This window comes from Eschrichtius robustus, chromosome 17 (genome assembly GCF_028021215.1).
Source record: "Eschrichtius robustus isolate mEscRob2 chromosome 17, mEscRob2.pri, whole genome shotgun sequence".
Classification (NCBI taxonomy): domain Eukaryota; kingdom Metazoa; phylum Chordata; class Mammalia; order Artiodactyla; family Eschrichtiidae; genus Eschrichtius; species Eschrichtius robustus.
Genome location: NC_090840.1, coordinates 61,082,473 through 61,107,209, shown reverse-complemented (window position 1 = coordinate 61,107,209; position 24,737 = coordinate 61,082,473). Strand labels below are relative to the sequence as shown.

At 33.0% G+C, this 24,737-nt stretch overlaps 1 protein-coding gene across 3 annotated transcripts in view; it reads left to right on the top strand.

Moving 5' to 3' along the window:
• Positions 1-24,737, top strand: part of CSMD3 (CUB and Sushi multiple domains 3) — a 1,176,048-nt gene that overhangs the window by 828,672 nt on the left and 322,639 nt on the right. For all 3 annotated transcript variants that reach the window (XM_068525309.1, XM_068525308.1, XM_068525307.1), the window contains 2 exons: positions 3,079-3,248; positions 15,181-15,337. In XM_068525309.1, the coding sequence (XP_068381410.1) occupies positions 3,079-3,248; positions 15,181-15,337 (327 nt within the window). The remainder of the gene's footprint in view (positions 1-3,078; positions 3,249-15,180; positions 15,338-24,737) is intronic.

Below are 24,737 nucleotides of genomic sequence, written 5' to 3'. Positions count from 1 at the left end.
TGGAAATATCCAGTAAACAATCTATAAGAGGTATAGAAAAGTTTTATTTGAGCCAAACAGGATTATAGTCTGGGAGACAGCCTCTCAGATAACTCTGAGGAACTGCTCCAGAGAGGCGTGGTTTTCAGCACAGTTTTATATCTTTTCAGAACAAAGAAAGTCAAGCAAGTTGGGGATACATCCCTTCAAGGTTTAAAAAAAAAAAAAAATCAGATCAGCATGTGTACAGCAAGTCAGTATGTCACTGGCACCTGTGAAGGGAGTCTTATTACCAAAGGAGTACCAGCATTGGCATCCCAGGAAAGGAGGCATTTAATCTTTATTTCTAACATGGGCATTCTTTGCTTCTGGTCAGTGTACCCTTCTTTTTTAAATGATTAAAGCAGATGTACAATGTATGTCTGGTAAGCCACAAACAGGCTGTTTTAATTAGCATAAAATTCAAGTTAAATAATGTATTAGCCAGAATGATTTCCCCATACCCCAATATGTGAACATTTCTTCCATTAAAATCAACTGAAAATTAAAATATAACAAAAGCAGGTTAGTGTTCATACGAAAGGAAAATTTCCTTTAAATTTTACACTAAAAACCAGTGTTTATAGAAGGCACTTACTACCTATTCAAATTTTGAGAACATTACAATAAATTATTAGTATATTTTGAAGTAAATTACCATATGGCCTTTATTTAGGGAGGTGTTATATTCAGTTAAAATAATTTTAATATCATAAATAATTCTCCAAAATTAGAAAGAGTCCTCTGGCTTTTCACACCTAAGTGTCTTTCTACACCTGAATAGTCAAACTGGGGACAGTATAAATATCCTAAACTATTTTTCTTTGTATACAACATGATGCCACCATTAGTACTTATACTTAAAATATTCATAATGATAGCTTTAATTTATCGAGCTCTTGTTATATGCCAGTTTCCTGCTAAATGCTCTACATGTATTATCTACATATAATAACACACACACACACATACACACACACAAACATCCCTATGAAGAGGGTATTATTATTTCCATCATAATAATAACAATATTGAGGCTTAGAGAGAATAAATAACTTGCCAAAGCCATAGAGATAGAAGATAGAGCTTAATTTTGAAACTAATCTCTGAATTTTAAAGCCTGAGCTGCTAATCAGTGTTTCAGTATTTTGCAAGCTGGCATCCAAGGACATATTCTCAGAATTACATGGTTCTATAACATAGTTTAAAACTGTCTGCATTCCCTAATAAATAATCTTACTGATAAACATATATGTGTATTCTGGATCATCTGTATGACCTGGGAACTTTTGTCTCCATGCCTTCACAAGCATGCCTAGATTCTAATAAGCTAGTGAGGAGGAAACTAGGCAGATTTAAAATGTAAATGATTCCTCTAAGATCAGGAACAAGACAAGGATATCTACTCTCGTCACTTTTATTCAACATAGTTTTGGAAGTCCTAGCCACGACAGTCAGAGAAAAAAAAGAAATGAAAGGAATCCAAATTGGAATATTAGAAGTAAAACTGTCACTGTTTGCAGATGACATGATACTTACATAGAAAATCCTAAAGATGCTACCAGAAAGTTACTAGAGCTTATCAATGAATTTGGTAAAGTTGCAGCATACATAATTAATACACAGAAATCTCTTGCATTCCTATACACTAACAGTGAAAGATCAGAAAGAGAGATGAAGGAAACAATCCCTTTTACCATCACATCAAAAAGAGTAAAATACCTAGGAATAAACCTACCTAAGGAGACAAAAGACCTGTACTCCAAAAACTATAAGATACTGATGAAAGGAATCAGACATGACACAAACAGATGGAGAGATATACTATATTCTTGGACTGAAAGAATCAATATTGTGAAAATGACTATACTACCCAAAGCAATCTACAGATTCAGTGCAATCCCTATCAAATTACCAATGGCATTTTTCACAGAATTAGAACAAAAAAATGTACAATTTGTGTGTAAACACAAAAGACCCCACATAGCCAAAGCAATCTTGAGAAAGAAAAACGGAGCTGGAGGAATCAGGCTCCCTGACTTCAGACTATGCTACAAAGCTACAGTAATCAAAACAGTATTGTGTTGGCACAAAAATAGAAATATAGATCAATGGAACAGGATAGAAAGTCCAGAGATAAACCCATGCACCTATGGTCACCTAATCTATGACAAAGGAGGGAAGAATATTCAATGGAGAAAAGACAGTCCCTTCAATAAGTGGTTCTGGGAAAACTGGACAGCTACATGTACAAAAATGAAATTAGAACACTCCCTAACATCATACACAAAAATAAACTCAAAATGGATTAAAGACCTAAATGTAAGGCTGATGCTATAAAACTCTTTAAATATTATTAAAATAGAAATAATTTAAATCAATATTGGCAGTTTATGAATTTTTTGTTTTTGTTTTACCTTAAAAGGTCTTGAAGGAGCTTTATTGGGTGACACTTCATGTGACTAGTTGATTGTTAGCATCATATCACTAGTTCTTATTATTATTTTATGCTTTGTTAAAATAGTATTATTATTATTGATATTATACTGACTGCTCCATCTTGATCATTTTCATTTCCTCATTAGGTTTTTTCTTTTGCCTGATTTTTGTTAATATTTAAGTATTTAAACAGTAAAGCATTTAAAGGTAAAGAATCATTCTAAAATGAAATTGATCTCTCCCCTTTTTTTATACTTTAAAATAAGTAAACTATAAATTTAAACATAATAAATTAATCAGAGATCTACACACTTAAAATACATCCTGAAAATGTTTTGCCCTCATCCTTTTCCATGCTATCCTTTCATCCAAGGGGGGGAAATACTGAAACTATTGTGTATTTCTATTTATGTACAGTGTTCTGTCCAGAGGCAGTAGTTCCTTCTTCCCATCTATTATATGAGAGGGAGTGAAAAATCTACAATGTAAAGCCCTTCTATACATTATTTTCACATTAGGCTCTAGTTAAAATAAAATGCATTTACACTTCCATACATTACATTACTTGAAATGATAATGCTTTCTATTAAACTGTACTTCAATATTCTGTTTTACCTGCAGCTGAATGTGGTGCATCTGCAACAAGTAATGAAGGAATTCTGCTCTCTCCAAATTATCCACTCAACTATGAAAACAACCATGAATGCATTTATAGTATTCAGGTTCAAGCAGGAAAAGGAATCAATATTTCAGCCAGAACATTTCATTTAGCACAAGGAGATGTTCTTAAGGTAGGTGAACTCAGAATATTTATATTTTGATCATTTTAGTCATTAAATATACATTAATACATATATACATGTATATGATATATATGTATATATAATCAACCATAAGTTGATTCTGCCATTCATAGATTTAAATTATACATTATTTCCCATTTTCCTGTCAGTATTTTTACTGAGATAGAATGTTTTGTTTCTAATGTTTATTTATAATAAGTAAATTTTGATTTTATGATACATGAATCTTTTTTCATGACATAAACCCATTTATAATATTGTTTTAAAAAGCAAAATACAGAAGTTTTTGTAATAGAAGAAAAAAGAAAATGTCTAGTGAAAATGCCCTAATATATTACCAATAGCTATTCGCTTCCTCTACTCCAGTAGTCTCTCCTATGCTTTGTAATTTAGTTTCTGAACCCAATTTGCTACATAGCTGTTTTCTTTTTTTTTAACATCTTTATTGGAGTATAATTGCTTTATAATGGTGTGTTAGTTTCTGCTTTATAACAAAGTGAATCAGCTATACATATACATATATCCCCATATCTCCTCCCTCTTGCATCTCCCTCCCACCCTCCCTATCCCACCCCTCTAGGTGGTCACAAAGCACTGAGCTGATCTCCCTGTGCTACGGGGCTGCTTCCCACTAGCTATCTATTTTACATTTGGTAGTATATATAAGTCCATGCCACTCTCTCACTTCGTCCCAGCTTACCCTTACCCCTTCCCGTGTCCTCAAGTCCATTCTCTACATCTGTGTCTTTATTTCTGTCCTGCCCCTAGGTTCTTCAGAACCATTTATTTTTTTGATACATGAATTTTAATGTTTCAATAACACCAAAATAAGAACACTTTCATGCCAAATATATTATATTCAATAAATATTATCTATGAAACATAATTAATCCATAAATGGACATTTATTTATTTTTATTTTGATGTTTATTAAGTAACTTATTTCTGTTGATACATAGATAACTCTTTGCATTTATGACTATGAAAAAGTTTATAATTTATGAATATATCTAACAATATCTATAAATTATTTCAGAAAAAATATACCTTGTTATAATAAACATTTAGGAAAAAATTTGTTAATTTATTTAAAAATTTTGAAATAATCGAATTTAAAGATACAATTGAAGGCAGTTCCCTGGTGGCTAGTGGTCAGGACTCAGTGCTTTCACTGCTGTGGCCACAGGTTCAGTTCCTGGGTGGGGAACTAAGATCCTGCAAGTGGCACGGTGCTGCCAAGAGAAATTTTTTTTAATGATACAATTTTAGGCAAATGAATATTTTCATACTTGCTGCTCCATATTTTTCAAAGTAAGTGTTTTGATAAATACAGTTTATATTCATTACCGGAATAAAAGTAAACACTTCTATAAAATCACATTTAAATATTTAAAAAATGATCACATACATTTTTTTCTCATTATCAAGATTTCATTAATCCAGGTAAGAAATTCAACATATTTCTGTTTTCACAAATCTTGAAAAAAATTGTGATATCCCAGGTTGATTGGGGGATTTTTATTTAAGCAGTGATTTTAAGGTTGTTGGTTATGTCCTTTTTTTAAAAAGAATATTAATTTGATGATAATTGATGGTTCTCTAATACAAACAGTTCTGTATGCTTGCAAGGTTTGTATAGACATGGGAAAGATTTCCTGCAGTACACTTAGATGTATACAATTTTAGTATTAATTTAGAGACATTCCCATTTTTTGTGCTTTTCCTCAATAGGCAACAGAAATTCACTGTATTATATCTTCAACTTCCAGTTCATTGTTTGGATTTTCCTGTTAAAATAAGTTTATTTGCTAAATTGGAGTCAACATTGAGATTAATGGGATGCTTGTACTTAGAATTAAGGCAGTGGTTATTTATTTATTTATTTATTTGTTTGTTTGTTTGGCTAACTGTGGGGAAAAAATGTATCAAGGTGTAGGTCAGAAATATGAGTGTAGCCACTAAGCTGTATCACATAAGCAACAATAATAAACATGTATTTATAAGTTAAAAGTCAGGAAATGCTTCCCCATGCCTACCACAATCCTTCCTAAAATATTTCTGTGCTCTCAGTGATGCTTGAAATTTCTACATTACTTTTCCATACTGAATGATGTTTATTATTTGGAAAATTCATTAGGGATAACAAGTGATGCTTTTTTAAAAAATAGCCCTAATATGTTTCTCAGAGTGCTTTCTAACGTATTACTTGTTTGGAGTAAGGTCATATGCATTTGTGATGTGTGTTCCCCTGAGGAAGGATGGGACCTCAGTAATAAGTGACAGTGTGAGGGGATGTGATGGTGAGAGACAAAGGAAAGCAGAAAAACTCAATTTAAGACCCTTTTGTGGATTTCATTAAATAGCGATTTTTCTTTCATGAGTGAAAGGATGAAAATTTATATTCCCAGAAATATTTTAAAAATTATATCTTTCCTAGAATAAATATATGTTTTCCAAAGTTGAAAAGATTATATACTAAAATTAACCTGGAAACACACCAATTTGATTATCCTTCTACTGATAGTCTAACCTGGGATTTATTCTAAATTATCACTTTAAAAGAACTTCAGTAAGCCATACTACAGAGATGGTTTGGGATGGGCTTTTAAACGCTCTCTGTCTTCATGGTCTCTCCACCAGTGTAAGATGTAAAATGCTTGTATGTTATTCTTCTCATTAATTCCATGGACGACTATTAGGTCAAAGATACCTACTGACACAGGCACAGTTAGGCATGCACAAACAGGCAATGTACTCTGCAAAGGACAAATGATTACTTCTCAAAGACTGTTAAGCCCAGAGTCCTCTCAGGATGGAAGGTCATTTGCCTAACTGCAAATTAATCCATGAGAGCCCATCCTCATCCCCAGCACTTTCCAATATTAAACCTAGTAGAGTCAGTTCTCTTTCTCCATTCCAACTAAGACATAAGAAGAAATAAGAAAAAAAAATAGCCCATTATGGAACTCTCTGCCCCTTGACTGAGAGATTTAAAAGCATTGTTTTTCTTTATGCGGTAGGATCGGCTACATTCTTTGGAATGACATTCTCTTGTAATCTTTACATGAGTATAAGGCTTGGAAGAAGGTTTGTTTTTTTCTGGTTTCACTTACTATATAACATCACTGTATTGGATTCTGATAAAAACAAAACAGCAACAAAAATAAAAAACAATGTGTGTTATTTATCTATATCTATACACACACAAAAACAACTTTCCAATAGCTCATCATCTAGGATGATGCTTGTTTACTCACTCACCCACTCTCTCTCTCCCTCCTCCTTCTTTTTATAAACACCTTAGTTATTTATAACCACACTAGCAAAGTTTCAGTAGATCTGGGGAAAGTTGGTTCAGTTGGTTTGCACCTGGGATTAAGGAATTTTATAAAGCTCTCCAGATTATGTGATGACCAGCAGGTTTGGGAATTATGAATATATCTTTCCTTGGTTCTGTTACTTTCAATGGGCAAGAATATTGAACTTCCCAATCCCTCACTCAAAATATGTAACTTAATTAATTCTTTTAATTAACATTTATAGGTGGTGTTTATTATATGTAGGCTCTAAACTGTCAATAATGAATAGCTCTCCTTGTCAGCTGGATACCAATCAGAAATACTATTTATTTATTTATTTTATTTATGGCTGTGTTGGGTCTTCGTTTCTGTGCGAGGGCTTTCTCTAGTTGTGGCAAGCGGGGGCCACTCTTCATCGCGGTGCGCGGGCCTCTCACTATCGCGGCCTCTCTTGTTGCGGAGCACAGGCCCCAGACGCGCAGGCTCAGTAATTGTGGCTCACGGGCCCAGTTGCTCCGCGGCGTGTGGCATCTTCCCAGACCAGGGCTCGAACCCGTGTCCCTTGCATTGGCAGGCAGATTCTCAACCACTGCGCCACCAGGGAAGCCCCAGAACTACTATTTATGTTTTTATTGTCACTGTGTTTGTTTTTATTTTCAGAAAAAGACTAAGCACTATGTTTAGATAAAGAAATGTAGCAGGGAAATAATTCAAGACAATCTTTTTACCACAGTCAGCATTGTGAAGTTTAAAGACTTATTTCTTACGCAAAATGTAGACTAAATGGATTATTATGGAGAAGAGCCAGTAAAATATCCCAAAATTGGTTTTGAGAGTCCAAAAGAAAAGGTTAGGAGATGTATATCATATTTATTAAAAACTAGATAGTTGAAGGACTTAATAACATTCTTTTAGAAATATGATGAGAAGGTTATTAATGTGTTGCTATTGTTGTTTTCTAAGACGTATTATTTTTAAGCTGTTTCATAACCTATTGGTGAAGCTTTGGCAGTACCACTTGTGAGAGCCTATTGTTAAATTTTCAGTACTTTTGTGAGCTGGTTGTTAAACATAGCCATTATTAAAAATTAAATTGTTACAATTGGATTACAATTAAATTAAAAAACAAAGGTAATAAATGCAACTTTTCATTTCCTCATTATTTTACTACTGTAACTATTATCTGTGCTTTTGGGGTTAGTTATATATACTGTATCTGTGTGGTGGAAATACTATGTCAGGTTGTCCATCTCTTCCCAGCTCTGTATTCAACAATGTCACATTGATAGCTTGATATTAGCCATAGTAAGGGTTTACACTGCAGAAACTGGCAAATACTACAAGCCCTGACTTGATTTATTGCTTTGCTCATTGTCAGTACATAAGTAGAAACGGGTTGTATCTGTAGCCATTATATTATGAATAGCACAAAAAATTGAGAAAATATCTTTTCTAGTATTTGAAAACTATTATTCAGTTTAGCAAAGAAGTTGCTCATATCATTTACAAACCAGTGACATTCTGATATAACATCATTTTTGATGTTTCATTTTCATCTTACTTGTTACAAAAAAATCAAGCAATAGTGCTTCCCTGGTGGTGCAGTGGTTAAGAATCCGCCTGCCAATTCAGGGACATGGGTTCGAGCCCTGGTCCGGGAAGATCCCACATGCCGCGGAGCAACTAAGCCCGTGTGCTACAACTACTGAGCCTGTGCTCTAGAGCCCACGAGCTGCAAATACTGAGCCTGTGTGACACAACTGCTGAAGCCTGTGCGCCTAGAGTCCATGCTTTGCAACAAGAGAAGCCACCGCAATGAGAAGCCCGCACACCTCAAAGAAGAGTAGCCCCTGCTCGCTGCAACTAGAGGAAGCCTGCATGCAGCAACAAAGACCCAATACAGTCAAAAATAAATAAATAAAAATAAAATTTTTTAAAAAATCAAGCAATGTTCATTTAAGAACAACTTTTGTCTGTAAGTTGCAGTTATAAGTTGCAGCTACAAAAGTTTGGCAAAAAATACTGAAAGCACTCTGTAAGAATCAATTAGCTCTATGGAATTTACAATAATGAGTATTGTATATTTTATTCCTGTGTATAAATAGCATGCTACACATTCCTTAAATCAGTGATTCACAAATGACAGTCTGTGAGCCAAATCAGACTGACACCTCTTTCTGTAAATACAGTTTTAATAGGAGAAAGCTATGTTTATTCATTCACATATTGTCTACAGCTGCTTCTGTGCTAGAAGGGCAGTACTGAGTAGTTGCCACAGAGATGTTAACAGCCTAAAATATTTACTATCTAAACCTTTTCAGAAAAAGTCTGTCAATCTCTCTTTATATCAATAAAATTTACTTAAAAAACATATATATGGGTATGTACATTCACCAGTTTGGTTTGTTTGAGAGCTGGGTTTTAAATATTTTCTAGCATACCAGTGCTCTCATAAGTCTACCACATGTATCTACTAACTCTGCTTGTTGTTCACTGGTAATCCTCTGTTATTTCTCCCTTCAGAAGCACTCTGTAAATATCCATTTGTATAGAGTGCTATGGTAGGCCTCATAAAACCCTTCCTTTTCTCCTCTACTGAGGATCACAGAAGTGAAATGATGTGTGACATTCCAATCAGCTTTGATGGTAGAGCTGGGACCACAAAGCTAAGGCCCCTGAAAACCTGACCCCTCATTGCATTCCCAACTCCCTCCCTGATACATACTAACTCTCATAATTGAGTACACATTATATAGCTATTGTAAAGACAAATATTTGAGTACAAACAAATGTTTTCTTCTCTGTTACATATCGTCTTTGGAGAGAACATAATAAGATTTAAAATATTGTCCTTTTTAACAATTGTAAAAATTATTTTTTCTTTTTCATTCAAAATTTGAACTCTAACTCAACTTATTAGAAAAAATGATTTAAATTCCAAATCAACCTATAAAACAAATGGCCAAAATGAAAATTCTAGTATTCAGGAGCAGGAATGATTTGAAGGTTTGTATGATTATACTCACATGCATGTGTAATTTCTCTCCTTTTATTTTACTTTTTTATGTACTTTTTGCTCTTGGGTTCAGATAATAGCTTATTTGCTAAATTCACTAGAGAAATGACTGGGAACATACTTTCTAATCATACATTTATTATGTCGTTAACAACAACAACAGTTTTAAGTGTCCATAAGCAGTTCATCATAATAGGGTTTGACCTTCCAGATGTAGGAGGGTCTGTACACCATAACTAATTTCAGGCCCTGATCCATTACAAAAGGTTTGATAATTGAAACATGGCAGTATTAAGTTCTAGTCTGTTCTAGTGTAGGACTACCAAATTAATTGCAACCTTATAACAAATTAGAGTCTTATCAAAGATCTTCATTAATGTTATAAAAGCCCTCAATGCCTTTCACAATATTAATTCTTAAGAAAACTTGAAATTCTACATTTGACATAAAAGTAAGTCTTCATTATCTGAATTAGGCTCTGAGTAACTATTTCTATTGTGAGCCCCAGAGTCCTCTCCCTTCCAATTAAAAAGTATACTATTATAATTAGCTTAGTCTTTTTTAGCTTTCTAAATTTCTGAAAAATAAAAATAGATATTAAGACATATCTTAAAAATAATAATATATTTTAGAAAAAGGAAAATAGGCTCCAATAAATAAAAACATACTTAAAGATCCTGATTTTAAGTAGAAAAGCAATGAGAAATAATCTCAAAATTTCTATGTGGTTCTGATCAGACCCAATATAATCACTCTGTACTGTAAATTTATTTTTAAATGAAAGGCACATTTTGTTTGTTTTATTTTCTTATTTGTATGATTGCATTCATGTCTACTTCAAATGTAATTTGTCTTTGGCTACACTGCTTTGTCCTTCCTTGTTGCCTTTATGCCCCCGTATATATTTGAATACATTTGAAGGATTTTATTTACAAGTTAAACAGCATGGACTTGATCATAGCTATAAAACTCTTCTCTTTTTAAAGCCTTCCTAATTAACACTTGCTTTTCATTTTGATTTAACACTTTTATACATGCTTCCAAAATTTCGTAGCTGAATGATCACACTTCATTTTACTTTGATAATTATAGTGGTCCTTCTACATTATTTGTTTCCCACCATCTGACTTTACATTGTTAAATAAATTGTAGTTAATTTTGATGCTGAATTAGATCATCCCAGCTGAGCTTAAGATAATCATTTTCATTTGAAAATATTAGCTCCTTTCTGATACCTGCTTCTCCAATGATTATTTTAAAAATTAGTTCTTAAAGAAAGTTTCTTTTGAAAAAGAAAAAAGTATGCTTCTATCTAGAAAAATAGAAAAATTCAATACAAATATGTATCTCTTGTGGCAGACAATATTGTGTTTTTTTTTTAATCTCCTTCAGGTTAAGAAGGAACTAAATATGTGTTGAATTATCTTGTTACTTTTTTCATTATTATACATAGGAATGATTTATATATATGGAGTAAAATAATGGTTTCTGCTATCATTAAACTTTTTTTTTTTTTTTCCATTCCCACTGAAAATTTGGGGAAAAAAAGTTAGGGGAGACCTTTTTTAAAAATTAAAAATAAATTTCAATTCCTATTTACTCAATTGCAACAATTAGTTATTTAGTTTATATTTCCCCTTTATTTGGCTGTTTTTGACAAACTGAAAGTTCTTAAAATGTATCCATACATGAAAGCAGAACTAGTTGAATCCAAGAAAAAATTATTTATATTTAACATACAAATGAAATTGTATGTTGGTCAGCAGTAAGAGAAATAAAAGGAAAATGTTCTATAGGGTTACCTTGACAGTGTTAACCACAAATAAGGTCCACTGGATCAGTTGGTTACATGGTTTGACAGTGAATGTGTAGCTCCAACCACAGGATTTATAAACTACAGCATATATAGAGTTATACACATAACTGTATTCAGAAGCAGATTTCTGAGCATATTGAACATTTGAAACACAGACACAAAAGTTGCATTTTCTGACACACAATGTTTCCTTGTCTCTGAATTATTGCTGATGGCTACTATTCTTAAGAAATGAAAAGTTGACTCCTATGTAATCAAACAAAAAAAATTCCTGAGCTAACAAACCTCAACATTTGGTTCAGCTTTGTTGAAGACAAATTCTTGCTGATAACTAAAACAGATGAATTTGTATGATAAATTAGATTCCACAAGGGGTTCCTGGTACTCCCATATAATTTTAGGAAATTAGTCCATACAGCCCTTTATCTAGCAGTCAAATACTGTTTTAACAGTCAACACATTTTTTAAAAAATTGACAGAAAGACCTTTTAAAACAAAGAGGGAGACCAGTAAGGTGTTTGCTGTTAGGAATTCAGTGAGCATGTTGGATTGATTTTACAACTCATTTCCTCTCTTTCTTATTTCCACTCCCTCTCAGTGGTAATAAAATAACAAGTAAATAAACTGGTGGAGCCTGGAGGGTGCATATGAAGCTATAGATTCCCTCAGGCACAAAGGGAGAGAACAGGAAACGCCTGGACACTGGAGACTTCAGAAAGTCTGTGCAGAAAAGTTATAGAGTAAGGTTGTTAGGAAAGGATACTAGGGGCTCTGAACAAAAGCTGCATTTGTATAGCATGTTAAATAAAAGCATTGTTGTCTTTACAACATCTAAAACCTATATCAGTAATAAGGAAACATAAAACTATAACTACCTAAAGATAAACACATAGTTAATGGAATTCAGGAACCAGAAGTAAGAAAGACCAAGTTAAATACATAAAACAAATGAGATATCTTAAGATAACGCAATTTGAGTACCAAAAACAGAGAATGGGGGAGGGAAGAAGGGGGAGAGAGAGACAAACAGACGGACTGACTTTCTAGAACTTGACCAATGATTTAAAAATTTAAGATTTAAATAGAAGACCTAAAAAGAGATTAGTTACTGCTGAAAATCTAATTGTTAGTATGGAAGATCCAGTGGAAGATAAGCCATAATACAGAGGAAAGATAGATAAATTTCAGGAGAAAAAAATGTAAAAGAATTGCAACACAGTTTTGGAGACTGAATATGTAAATAATAGGCATTCAAGGTGGAAAATAAAATAATAAAATTGACAAGGAATAATTAAATAAACAAAAACTCAGGAATATGTCCTTGAATTGAAGAATACCTTGAATCTGTAGAAAGCAAAGGCTCATTATTTTATTTGAATAATCCAGATTTTGAAATATAGTAAAATATTTCCAGTTCACTTTGTTAAATTAACATAAACTTAATACTAAAACCTGTAAGGATAATTTGATAAAAAGAAAAAAAGTTATACATCAGTTTTTATTTACAAATTGTAGAAAACATTCTAAATAGATGATCAAGTTAAATCCAACAATTTAGCACAAGAAAAATATATCATGTAAATTAATATAATAATAATAAAAGTTTCCTCATGTACCACCTAAATATCATCTCCTAGGTGACATGAATACCACTTTGGGGGAACATTGGTGCTATGACACGATCACGGGATTAGGAGTTTAGCGACATAATTTTTACCCTTATGACAGGTCAGAAGTAAGGCAATTTCAGGCAAGAGACAAGTAACTTTCAGAAGTATTTCTCAGTTATTTCTATTCATTATCATTCACAGAAGGAGCCCCAAGCTCCAACTTCATGAAACTAAGTACTGTGGAATGAGATTCGTCAGAGTTGGTCTTTGTAGGACCACAAATCATCATAATATCCAAGATTTTATGAACTCTGAGAACCAATTTTCACACGCTTGGGGGTAATAACTACCACATTAAGAATGTGTGCCTTACCATCATCAAAAAATCTAGAAACAATAAATGCTGGAGAGGGTGTGGAGAAAAGGGAACACTCTTGCACTGTTGGTGGGAATGTAAATTGATACAGCCAATGGAGGTTCCTTAAAAAACTAAAAATAGAACTACCATACGACCCAGCAATCCCACTACTGGGCATATACCCTGAGAAAACCATAACTCAAAAAGAGTCATGTTCCAAAATGTTCATTGCAGCTCTATTTACAATAGCCAGGACATGGAAGCAACCTAAGTGTCCATCATCGGATGAATGGATAAAGAAGATGTGACACATATGTAAAATGGAATATTACTCAGCCATAAAAAGAAATGAAATGGAGGTATTTGTAATGAGGTGGATGGAGTTAGACTCTGTCATACAGAGAGAAGTAAGTCAGAAAGAGAAAAACAAATACAGTATGCTAACACATCTATATGGACTCTAAGGAAAAAAAAAAGGTCATGAAGAACCTAGTGGCAAGACAGGAATAAAGACACAGACCTACTAGAGAATGGACTTGAGGATATGGGGAGGGGGAGGGGTGAGATGTGACAGGGTGAGAGAGTGTCATGGACATATATACAGTACCAAATGTAAAATAGATAGCTAGTGGGAAGCAGCCGCATAGCACAGGGAGGTCAGCTCGGTGCTTTGTGACCACCTAGAGGGGTGGGATAGGGAGGGTGGGAGGGAGGGAGATGCAAGAGGGAAGAGATATGGGAACATATGTATATGTATAACTGATTCACTTTCTTATAAAGCAGAAACTAACACACCATTGTAAAGCAATTATACTTCAATAAAGATGTTTTAAAAAAAAAAAAAGAAATGTGTGCCTTAAAGGAAAAAGAATAGTAATACGCATTGTTGGCAAACCCTCAGTTTAATTACTGTACACTTTTTGGAAAATAATCTGACAATACATGAACATTTTAGCCCCCAAATTCAATATATTGAAAACTTTCTTACTGAAATACAAGTACCAAAAAAGAAATGTGAAATAACATCTAAAGGGTGTTTATTTCAGCATTACTTTTAGTGGCAAAAAACTTTAGATTATTAATATATGGAATGGTAGTGCAAGTTGTGGTAGTGCCATTGAATGAAATATTACACAGCTCTCAAAAGTAAGAATCTCTATCCACTGACCTGAAGAAATGTCTATAATGCTTTGATAAAATAAAAGCAAATTAGAGGGCAATGAGAAGCTACACCTTCCGAAGAATGGGAACGAGGTAGGGAGCTTTGGGAACATATCAGTTTTGCTTTGTATACTTTTGCCTTGTTAAATCAGCTTCTAAATGCATTTAGTACTATTTTAACATTTTAAAAGTGTCAGATATGAAATAAAGGGCTTGGGTAAATAGAAGTTGCAAAAGAAGCAAGTACATTTTATATTAATCATGTTATTAGAAAAGCAGGTGTTTGGTGCCCTTGAGCAAGTTTAGAAAAACAACCAACCAACCAACCAATCTTAGAAACCAAACTTTCTGTAGGTATTCTCAATTTTAAATTGTCTGCCATTAGAAGCATTGTTTTTATAAGAACAAAAGCTTTATAACATGATTTTGAGTTTTACTTAGTGTCTGCTGAGCTTAGAATATTAAAATTACCCATGTGGAGTCTAACTTTCTTACCCTGATATTTGTAGGAATTCATATATGCGGTTGTTCTTGGGAAACAGGTAGTGACCTGATTTACGAAGAGTGTAATAATTTCATTTTCTTCACAGATATAAATACATGCTCTGAATTGGTTATTACTGGCAAATTTACATTTTAATTGTAAATATATTTTTGCAGATTTATGATGGAAAAGATAAAACAACTCATCTACTAGGTGCTTTTACTGGCGCATCTATGCGAGGACTGACCCTTAGTAGTACTTCAAACCAGCTCTGGCTGGAATTTAATTCTGATTCTGAAGGGACAGATGAAGGCTTTCAACTTGTCTATACCAGTAAGTATTTTGGAAGAAAAAACAAAAGGCCAAACACTGATGCTAAATATTTATTAAATAATTGCAGTACACCAGGTGAAGTAATATTCAACATCTGATTATCAATTTGCTGTTTACAACTCCCTTCTATGTATATAATTTTATTTGAACCTAACTTTAAAAATTACAGGTATTCTAACTGTTGCTATCTTACAGTTGAAACAGCTAAGATTCAGAAAGTTTAAGTAATTTGTGACTTTGAACTTATTTATATATTTTAAAATAGCAGTATTCTTCACGTGAAATGTTTAAGAAATATAATTAAACGTTTTAATAAATGGGAATCCAATGTTTGAGCTTCTACCTATAATTGCAAAACATATGCAATACATGTGTAGTAGTTATAGTTGGTCACCCTTAATGATAATTGGATGGTTTCAAATGATTTTACACTGAAGAGTAGCTAAGATTTTTGTTTGTTTTGCTTTTGTGTTAAATTGCCTTGTTAAAAATAAACTTATATAGAACTATTGTTTTATACTCAAGTCAGCTTTATGACATTTAAACAGGTAGAAGCTCAAAGACTGAGAATCGTTGAGAGCCATAGGTAGGTGGCTTACATCAATTGATATATGAACAAAATGAATTTATTTTACCTGTATCATAATTTAAGAAATAGACTAATTACACCAATGATCATTAAGTCGTATTCAAATAACATATTTATTAAGTTTCTGCTCTGTGTAAGAACTGTTCTAGGAAAGTAAAGTGCATGAAAAACTGGTGATTCCTGGTCATGTGTTTAATAAATTTACAATTTACCAGATCAAATCAGTTTTTTGGAAGTTCAGAATATTCGTGTAATATAGCAAAATAAATTAACAGTATTCAGAAATCTTCACTGTTAGAATATTTGAGAGAATTGAATGAATTCCATAAATATTCTCAAGAAGTCAAATGAATGAAAGCTATTACAGAAATGGGGAAATTGAAATGGTTACAGCATCAAAGATATTCATGGGATCCTAAAGGGAATCTGCATCAAATTACTGTTTGTGAAAATGCTCTTTCTTAATGATATAAGTAGGAGACAGGAGACATAATACTGAGATATTATTCTTGCTCCTTGTTTATTTAAAGGTTTTTTCCTACCTGTGCTAGAATTGTTACATTATTAACATTAACACAACAGAAATTAACAAAATGATGTTGAATACATATTTTTAAATCCTGAGAACTCTTGTGTATAATGTGATTTCTTATGACGTCCTCCCAAAGGCAAATGAAAATCCAAGCAAATCGTGTTTACAGATATTGCTGTGTGATGGACTAAAAATAACAGTATTGCGGATTATTGCTCAAATATAATTGGTGTGATCTGCTTAGAAGGGCAAATGTTTTTTAATCTGTTTTCCTCTTTCCCTTTTTGTTTTCTGACAGGGCTGGTGACATTTTTCAAGTCATGGCTCAATGTTTACATAATGGTGTTTCTTTGTTCTGCATCATTTTGTATTTCTCTTTGTCTAAAATGTCAGTGGGTTTCATAGAGGAAACCTAGATTTCCTTTTCTGATATGTAAATTCTATGTAACGTGAGATTATTGATGCAAAGATACTGGGCATTGTAGGCCATACCTGGATATAAAATTGAATGGGTTCCTCAGGTGTCTGGAATGAGTAAAATCATTGACTGTTTGTCATTGCTGTGAGCTACTGGTTGTCAAAAAAAAAAAAAAGAAAAGAAAGAAATCCTTAAAAAGAAAATATTTGAAGTCACTCTTCTTAATGACTCTGGCTGTTCATTATAGGATGTGCATCATTATGAAGATGGAAAGCTATAGAATTGGGAACAGAGTATAAAAGCAATTATTTTTTAAAAAGGGCAGACATACATCTATGAATATTTTTCAGTCTCAGAACTGAAACTAAAATGTTTCAGTCTATATTCTGGAACTAAAATATTTATAGTCTGCTTCCAAGGTGTCTCTGGATATCACCGGGTCAGTAAATGCTCCTAAGATTTTCTGATCCAATGGCTATGTGCTGAGCTCCTTTGTTAAGGAGGGTCCTGGAAGTAGTAACACATCTGTTATTAAATGTATTTGTTCCTAAGTGTTACTTCTGTTTTTTACAATGGCAATCTTTTTACATATCTGCAATTATCTTAATAGTTAACCACAGATTTCCTAGCTTTGAAAGAAGCTACTTCCCATCCTCCAAATATACTTTGGTTTCCAGCCTTAGCACCTGTAACCAGGCTTCTTTTTCTTTCAATATGGCCCACCCACCTCGGGCATCAATTGAACTCTTCAACTTCAAGACCATTTCAAATATTTCCCTGCTGGTGCTTACCCTGATTCCTTCAGCCAGAGTTAGCCTACTTTTTAACACTTCTTTTGCAGTAGTCTATATCCACAGCTAATGTAGCTGTTATCACATGGTATTGTGGTTATTTTTGTTTGTTTTGTTTTTTGCAAACATGTTATGCATAGTTCTTCATGGGGCCATTTCACTTCATAATGTCTTTAGTCAGTTTTAGTCCAATTACAACTTTTTACATATTCTTGGTAAATTAACATGTAGTCTGAATACTGATTTTGTAAAATGTTTTTGTGATATAGAAGATTCTACTAGGCCCCATATTTTATATTCCTAAATTTCTTAGAAGCAGTAATTAATTTTTGAACATGAGAGAATTTGCTAAGATGTGCAAACATGGGGGAAAATGGAAAAGAAGAGGTTTTGTGTTCGAATCCCTGTATCCAGTCATTTCTAAACCCAAACTCACCCCTGCCATTCTGTGGTATGTTCCCCTTAAAATTATTCCACCTTTGTTTCTGAAACATCTGAGAGAACACTGTGAGATAAAGAGGAGTTCCAATATTCACATTAAGAGGACTAGAGACAGGAGAGAGGAAATTTGGCTAGGGCAGATCAGGTAAGGATTCATGAATGAGGTAGAATTAAAGGTTGTGTTGGTGGATCACAGAAAGAAATAGTAGAGAGTATTCCAGGCAAAGAGAATAGGATGAAGAAAGGCACAGAGATTAGAAAGAACATGCTAAGCACATTCAAGGGAAATAGAGCAAATAATTTAATTCAGATTAATCCCATTTGCCTAGCTTCTCACAATTCTAGTTTTAGCATAAACAGGCCTTTTATGACCATCCTTATCTAATGACACCTGCCCTATCTAATGACAGTCATTTTTTATCTACCTTTCTATTATCTGTTTTTTGACTTAACAACATTTGCTGTTGTCTGGTTATTTTCATTTTAAGAGACAGAATTGCATTTGGTTGAGAATAAAATGAAGAAATATTTTAGAACAGGCCTTTAAGTTGTGTTTTATTTCAACTGTCTTATTAGTCCATTCATTATATAGTCACTAAGAATAGCAAATGGACTAGTGACAACAGTGGTTGAGATGCCGCTTTTGATGTCAAGTAACGGTAAACCTAACCATGGCTTAAACAATTAGGATTTATTTTTATCATATGAGATCTGTGAAGAGCGAAAAGGTAGGTAGATCTTGATTCAGTTGTTAAAGGGCCATGCAGCTGTCTTTTTGCTGTGGCACTCCTAGTGTGTTCACTCTTGTTCTCATGATTGTTGTGACATGGTCACAAGATGGCTACTTTAACACTGAACATATTGAAGGCAAAAAGAAAAAGGGAACAGGTAGTGTCAGCCATATATGTCCCTTTTATCAGGAATGCAAAATCTTCTGTCAGACATTCTTTTATCTCTCTTTGTCCAAAACAGGGCTATATGGTTATGCCTAAATTTCCCAGCAAGGCAAGCTGGAAAAATGAAGCATTTGTCAGACTAAAAAATTGGATTATTATTTGACTATGATAATATACTGCCTGATATGCTTCAATTACTGCTGGGAGCAAAATCAAGGTTTTGTTCATGAGGGAGAAGAAAAGAAGAGCTATTGAGAAGACAGTGTACAGTGTCTACTATGATGTACAGCTGTAAGAGATATTCCAAAACATAATAAGTTCAAAGATATTGTATTAATAGATGCCTCTGTGATTAATGGTGTCATGGAAGTCCAGAGACTCTTGAGTGCCTAGAAAGGAAAATCATTTGGCTCACCCATTATTAATAGTTTTAGTTCTACTATACTAAGAAGACAGTGAGCTTCTCTCACTTTCCTTAACCAATAAATAAATTACAACATACCTGGTATGAAAATGCTACACCACATTTGAGGGGAGAAAATTTCCCATTCCTTAATTTTCTAAAGCGAATTAAATCTCTTCAGTCTTCATCCTTTAGAGTTGTCAAGAAAAATCTTGCTTAGTCTTTTGTAGAGAGATCCTTCTTCTCCCAGATTAGTTTCTCGGTCAAGTCTAGTTTGATTTAGAGAACTGAAGCATGGATAGCTATGCGAGTTGAATGTAAAAGCTCTGTGACAAACTTGGTCAGACCTTGACTAACATTAGGGAATCCAATTGCTCTTCCATCCCTCCAATTTCTCAGAATTAACTCCCTCCTTGAGTCAGGCCACTCTTCCATTCTTTTCAAAAATGGCTAACAATTACTCTTGCCCTTGAGAAATCTGAAACTTATTCCAAATGAAAATCTAGATGAGGCATATTTTCAGGTGCTTTATGCAACATAAAGTAATTAATTAAATACGTAGTTGTCTTTCCTAAAGGGTATAGGGGAGTAAAGTGAGAGATATTGCCGCCTTCTAAAGTTGGAAGAACAGGTCAGAAATTAGGATCTCAATACAATAGTCTCCCTAAAACATCACTCTGCTCTGGATAATTCGATAATAGAACTTAGCAAAACCTGATTGGATACTCTGACCAGATCCCCTCAGCCGCTCAATACACATTCAAGAATGCATTCCTAAATCTGATGTCTTTTACTGTGTTTCTCTCTGAAGGCTGAGTGGTAGAAATGTCATTTCTTTTGGTCACATGTCTTGTCTTCCCTTTTATTCCTCTATTGGAATTAACTTATTAATGTGAAAGTTATTCATTGGATCATAGGTTTAAATTTTGTATTTCTCCACTGGAATGTTTTGTGCTCTGGGAATAAAGAGAACAGTGAAGAAGACAGAGTTCCTGCCCATATGAAGCTAACTTTTTAGTGAGACAAGACAGAAAAGAAAGATATGAACAAAAGATAAGAGAACTGCACTTAGAAATAATTTGTAACAGGATGATAGGATAGATAGGTCTACTGTACCCAGTTTGTTCAGGGACTGTGTCTCAGGAGGTGTCACCTGAATTGATACCTGAACTATAATAAGAGATCTGAGGGTAGAGGGTTCTAGGCAGATAGATCAGCAAGTACAAAGGCCTAAGAGACTTCAGCTTGAGTTCTTTGGCTGGAGCTGTGTAAGCAAGGAGAATGGGACAAAATGAGAGGTAAAGTTTGAAGCTAGGCAGGGGTGAGGTGGACTATAGTAGGGGACTTAGATTTTACTTAAAAGGCACACAGAGACATTCACCATTGTTAAAACATTAAATATAAGAGTTAAAAATAATACCCAACATTTATCTACTACCTACTAGATACAGATATAACTCTATGAGGGAAGAACTATTATCCTCAGTGAGAAGAGGAGGAAAAACAAAGCACAGAAAAGTTGTTACTTGCCCAAGGTGATATAGCTCATAAGTGCAGATATGGAAATTGAGCTGAGGGCCTCTGTCTCTAGAATTTGCAAGCCTAATCACTATACTATATTACCTCCAATCCAAGTTTTGGATATTTTATATTTAAAATTCCATGGATTTACATCTTTTTTTTTTTTTTTTTTTTTAACTGTTGAAGTAGATGTAAAAATAATAATAATTTTTTAAAATGTTAATGCAATTCTTCCTAAAGAAACTTCTGTCATTTTATGCCTAAGAATCTGAATGCTTTATTATTGGCCAAATTTACTATCAAAGAATGATTTAGTCCTAGTATCTCTTATGTTGTTCATGAAATCTTTAAACTCTATTTCTTGAAAATATGCTTCATTGCAGATTCTTCTGGCTCTATTTATTTCTAGTTAATCCACTGTCATTCAGCAGAAAGGAATTGGGTATTTTAAACAATCATCCAATAAAGAGCTAAATTGCACCTTTTTGATAGATTATAGCGTTGTCTTCTCAAAAGCTGATCTGGCAAAAGTCCGTGATGCCCAGCCATTAGGCATTACCTCTGGGCCCAGATGTCTTCTTGTTATCACCTCTGCACATTTAATTTTCTAAAAAGCCCATTTGAAAATGTCCATTATCCCAAGGGTATAGTTCAGCTATATCTGGATGTTCTTAGCCTTTGAGTTTTGTTGCTTGAAATAGTTTAGTAATCCACACGGAACATGGGCATTTCAAATTTTATATTCAAATTAAAGATGGGCAATAGCTACTTTGTGATGACATTTCTTGCATACTAGCTTTATAAATATATAATACATTACCCTATTTAGACTCTTTAATTTAGTTACCAATATGGTCTTGACAATGTTAACCATGAAAAATAATCAGATGACCTACTAACTCTAACTTTACTCTTAGTATATAATTTATTCAATGCAAATGCAAGTAGAAAATAAGTAAATTACACGGAAGCAACAATGTTACTCTATGTAAATCTGTATCCTATAAACTACTTAACAGGTACATTTGGCATTTCTATTACTCTTTAAATCTTGAAAATTAACCAGGCAATAAAGGAAGTATTGACTAATGCTGCATTATATAGTAGAAGGTATTCTAACTAAAATATTGAAGAAATATTTCTTGATTACCTGTCATTTATATATACAATATTGGATATAATTTCTTCATGTTAGAATAACAGAAGAGTCATCTTCATAGCCTTCACATCCGAAAAGCTTTGTAAATTTTGAGCTTAAATATCTAATGACCTACTAACTTACTCCTTATATAAAATTAACTTCTGGCAGATTGAAGACATATGCAAGTCTCAAAACTTTAAAACGCTTAGAAAAAAATGTGGCCTAGAATAGCTGTGTCTTTAAGGCGAAGAAAGATTTCTCAAAGAAGATACATGAGCAAAAATCTGTCAATACTCAGGAGCATTCCTGCCCTTCTAAGCACTTCCCTTAAGTGTAGAGACTAAAAATCTGGCACTGCATTTCCCCTGCCCTTGCCAGCCAAGATCTCTGCTTAGATTCTGCTAATTAAAGGCAAACATGTGAGAGCTGAAAGGTAGCATGGATAAAGAAGCCATTATTTTCCACCAGCATCTGCAGGCAAGAGTGTGGTGCTGGCAGGTGGTTATATGCGGTAGCAGCTTCCCTGAACTCCTGGATTCTTGAAAACCAGCAGTGATCTTCTGACCTTCACGCCCTCTGAATTTCTTTGTATTTTCCCTCTAATTTCTTGTATTGAATTTGAGCAACTCAAAATATCTAAGTGGCTTCTGTTTTCCTGACCAAGTCCCAGTCCTTATTGTTATTATTATTATTTTTACAAATCTCTTTATAGGGAAATATACCATAAACAAAAAATTTAAATGATATATTTTAGAAGGAGATATTTACAATATAATAGAAAAACATACACTCCATAGAAAGGAATCCTACAAATCAATTAAAAAATATAGCCTAAAAGAAAATACGGGCAAAAAAATTTCACAGTAGAGGTAATTCCAGTAACAATAAGCAAAAGTCAAAAAGTGCTTGATAGAAATTAAGAAATGAAAATTAAAGCCAACATAATTTTCTATTGCATGTTCGCAAAATTGGTAAAAATTAAAAAGCAGTATGATACTAAATGTTGATAATAATTTGAAGAACTTGAAACTCATGAACTTTGGGGAATGTAAATTGGTATAGTCACATAGGAGAAATTTGGTGATATCTAGTAAAATTCATTTTTAGATATGTCTAGGTTGAGCCAATTATGCATATACTAAATTTGGCTGATGGCTAAAAATTAACATTCAGGCAAAGCTGAATCCCACTATCCCAGAATGATGTACAAATTTAAGATGTACAAGACACAAACTGGCATATTTAATAATATCACTTACTTTTTCATGCCCAAAGATTAAACTGTGGGAAAGGCTTTGAGTAACATATTTTCTAGTCAGAACTTTATACATGGGATTTAGAACAACGGCAGTTAAAAAGAAAAAATAATTATTTACCCTATCTCCTATTCCTCCAGTTGGAAATGCAAAGCAATTATTTGCACAAGCTTTTCTGTTTGTTTGTTTAAACTCTTAACTTCTTTTTTTTCTTTTTAAATACTTGCTGGAAAAGTAACTGTTTTGAATGATTTTTCCAAAATTTGATTACACTGCTACTATTGATATATTTATATAAATGGCTAATTTACATATATAATTTGATATATTATAATTTATATAAATAAATTACATTAGAAGTTACTCAACAAATAGAATTAAAAAGTTAAATTAAATGTATATAGCTTTTCAAGACTCAAAACTGTAAGGATTGTCTTCTTAAAGCATTCTTATAAAGTTGGTCATTTCAAAGTTTGATATGTCTGATTATTAGTTTGATTAGTGAGAAACAAGTGTGTCAGTTTTTTGATTAGTTTGATTAGTGAGAAAAAAGGAATGCATAATTTTTCTTCAGTGCTTTCTTCTCTTTATTTTCCTTATGTCTGAACCAAAGAGGATTATCACAGTGTTATGTATGGTCGTGGATTATTTTCTGCTTTTGAATTTTAAAATGACATTCTGCCTTATATACATCCTTATTTAAATATAAAGAATTCTAAAATAAGACTTTCTCTTGCAAGACTCATGGATTAAGTGGAATTTAATAACCAAATATTAAATATCATTCTTAAAGATTATTCTGCTAAATATTATGTATTAAACCCACCAAAGAATTCTATAGAGCTTAAGATTATGGTAGAATATTGCTTTATTATTTAAACTTTTATTAAGGTTTTTGGTTTAAAACAGGATATGTTTCTCTAACGTATTTATCTTATTACTTTCTTAGTTTCCTTATTAACAATCTAATTCCCTTTTTATTTAGCAATTTGAAAGTTCTTACTTTTAGTACATAAAATTAACATATCTTCATTCACCATTCAATACTCTAAAATTTCACTTTAACAGTATTAAATATATACTTACATTTTAGGTGGATTTCAAAGAAATAAAGCATATAAGGACCTTCTTATTTTAGTTACATCAAAAATGCTTACTTACATTCAAAAAGTGATTTTCAGATATCATTTATATTTCTAAGCCATCTGCCGTATTGCACTATTGCTACTATTTTGCTAACCAGATATAACATCACCCTATGTGAATGCACAATTATTCATAAACAAATTGAACAGAAATTATGTTGACGCAGGGATTGAACTATTTATCTTTCATTGGCCAAGGCAGAAGTTAAATAGGAGATTAGCAGATTTTGATTTAATCTTGAGGAGAAAATGATCTATGAATCCCTA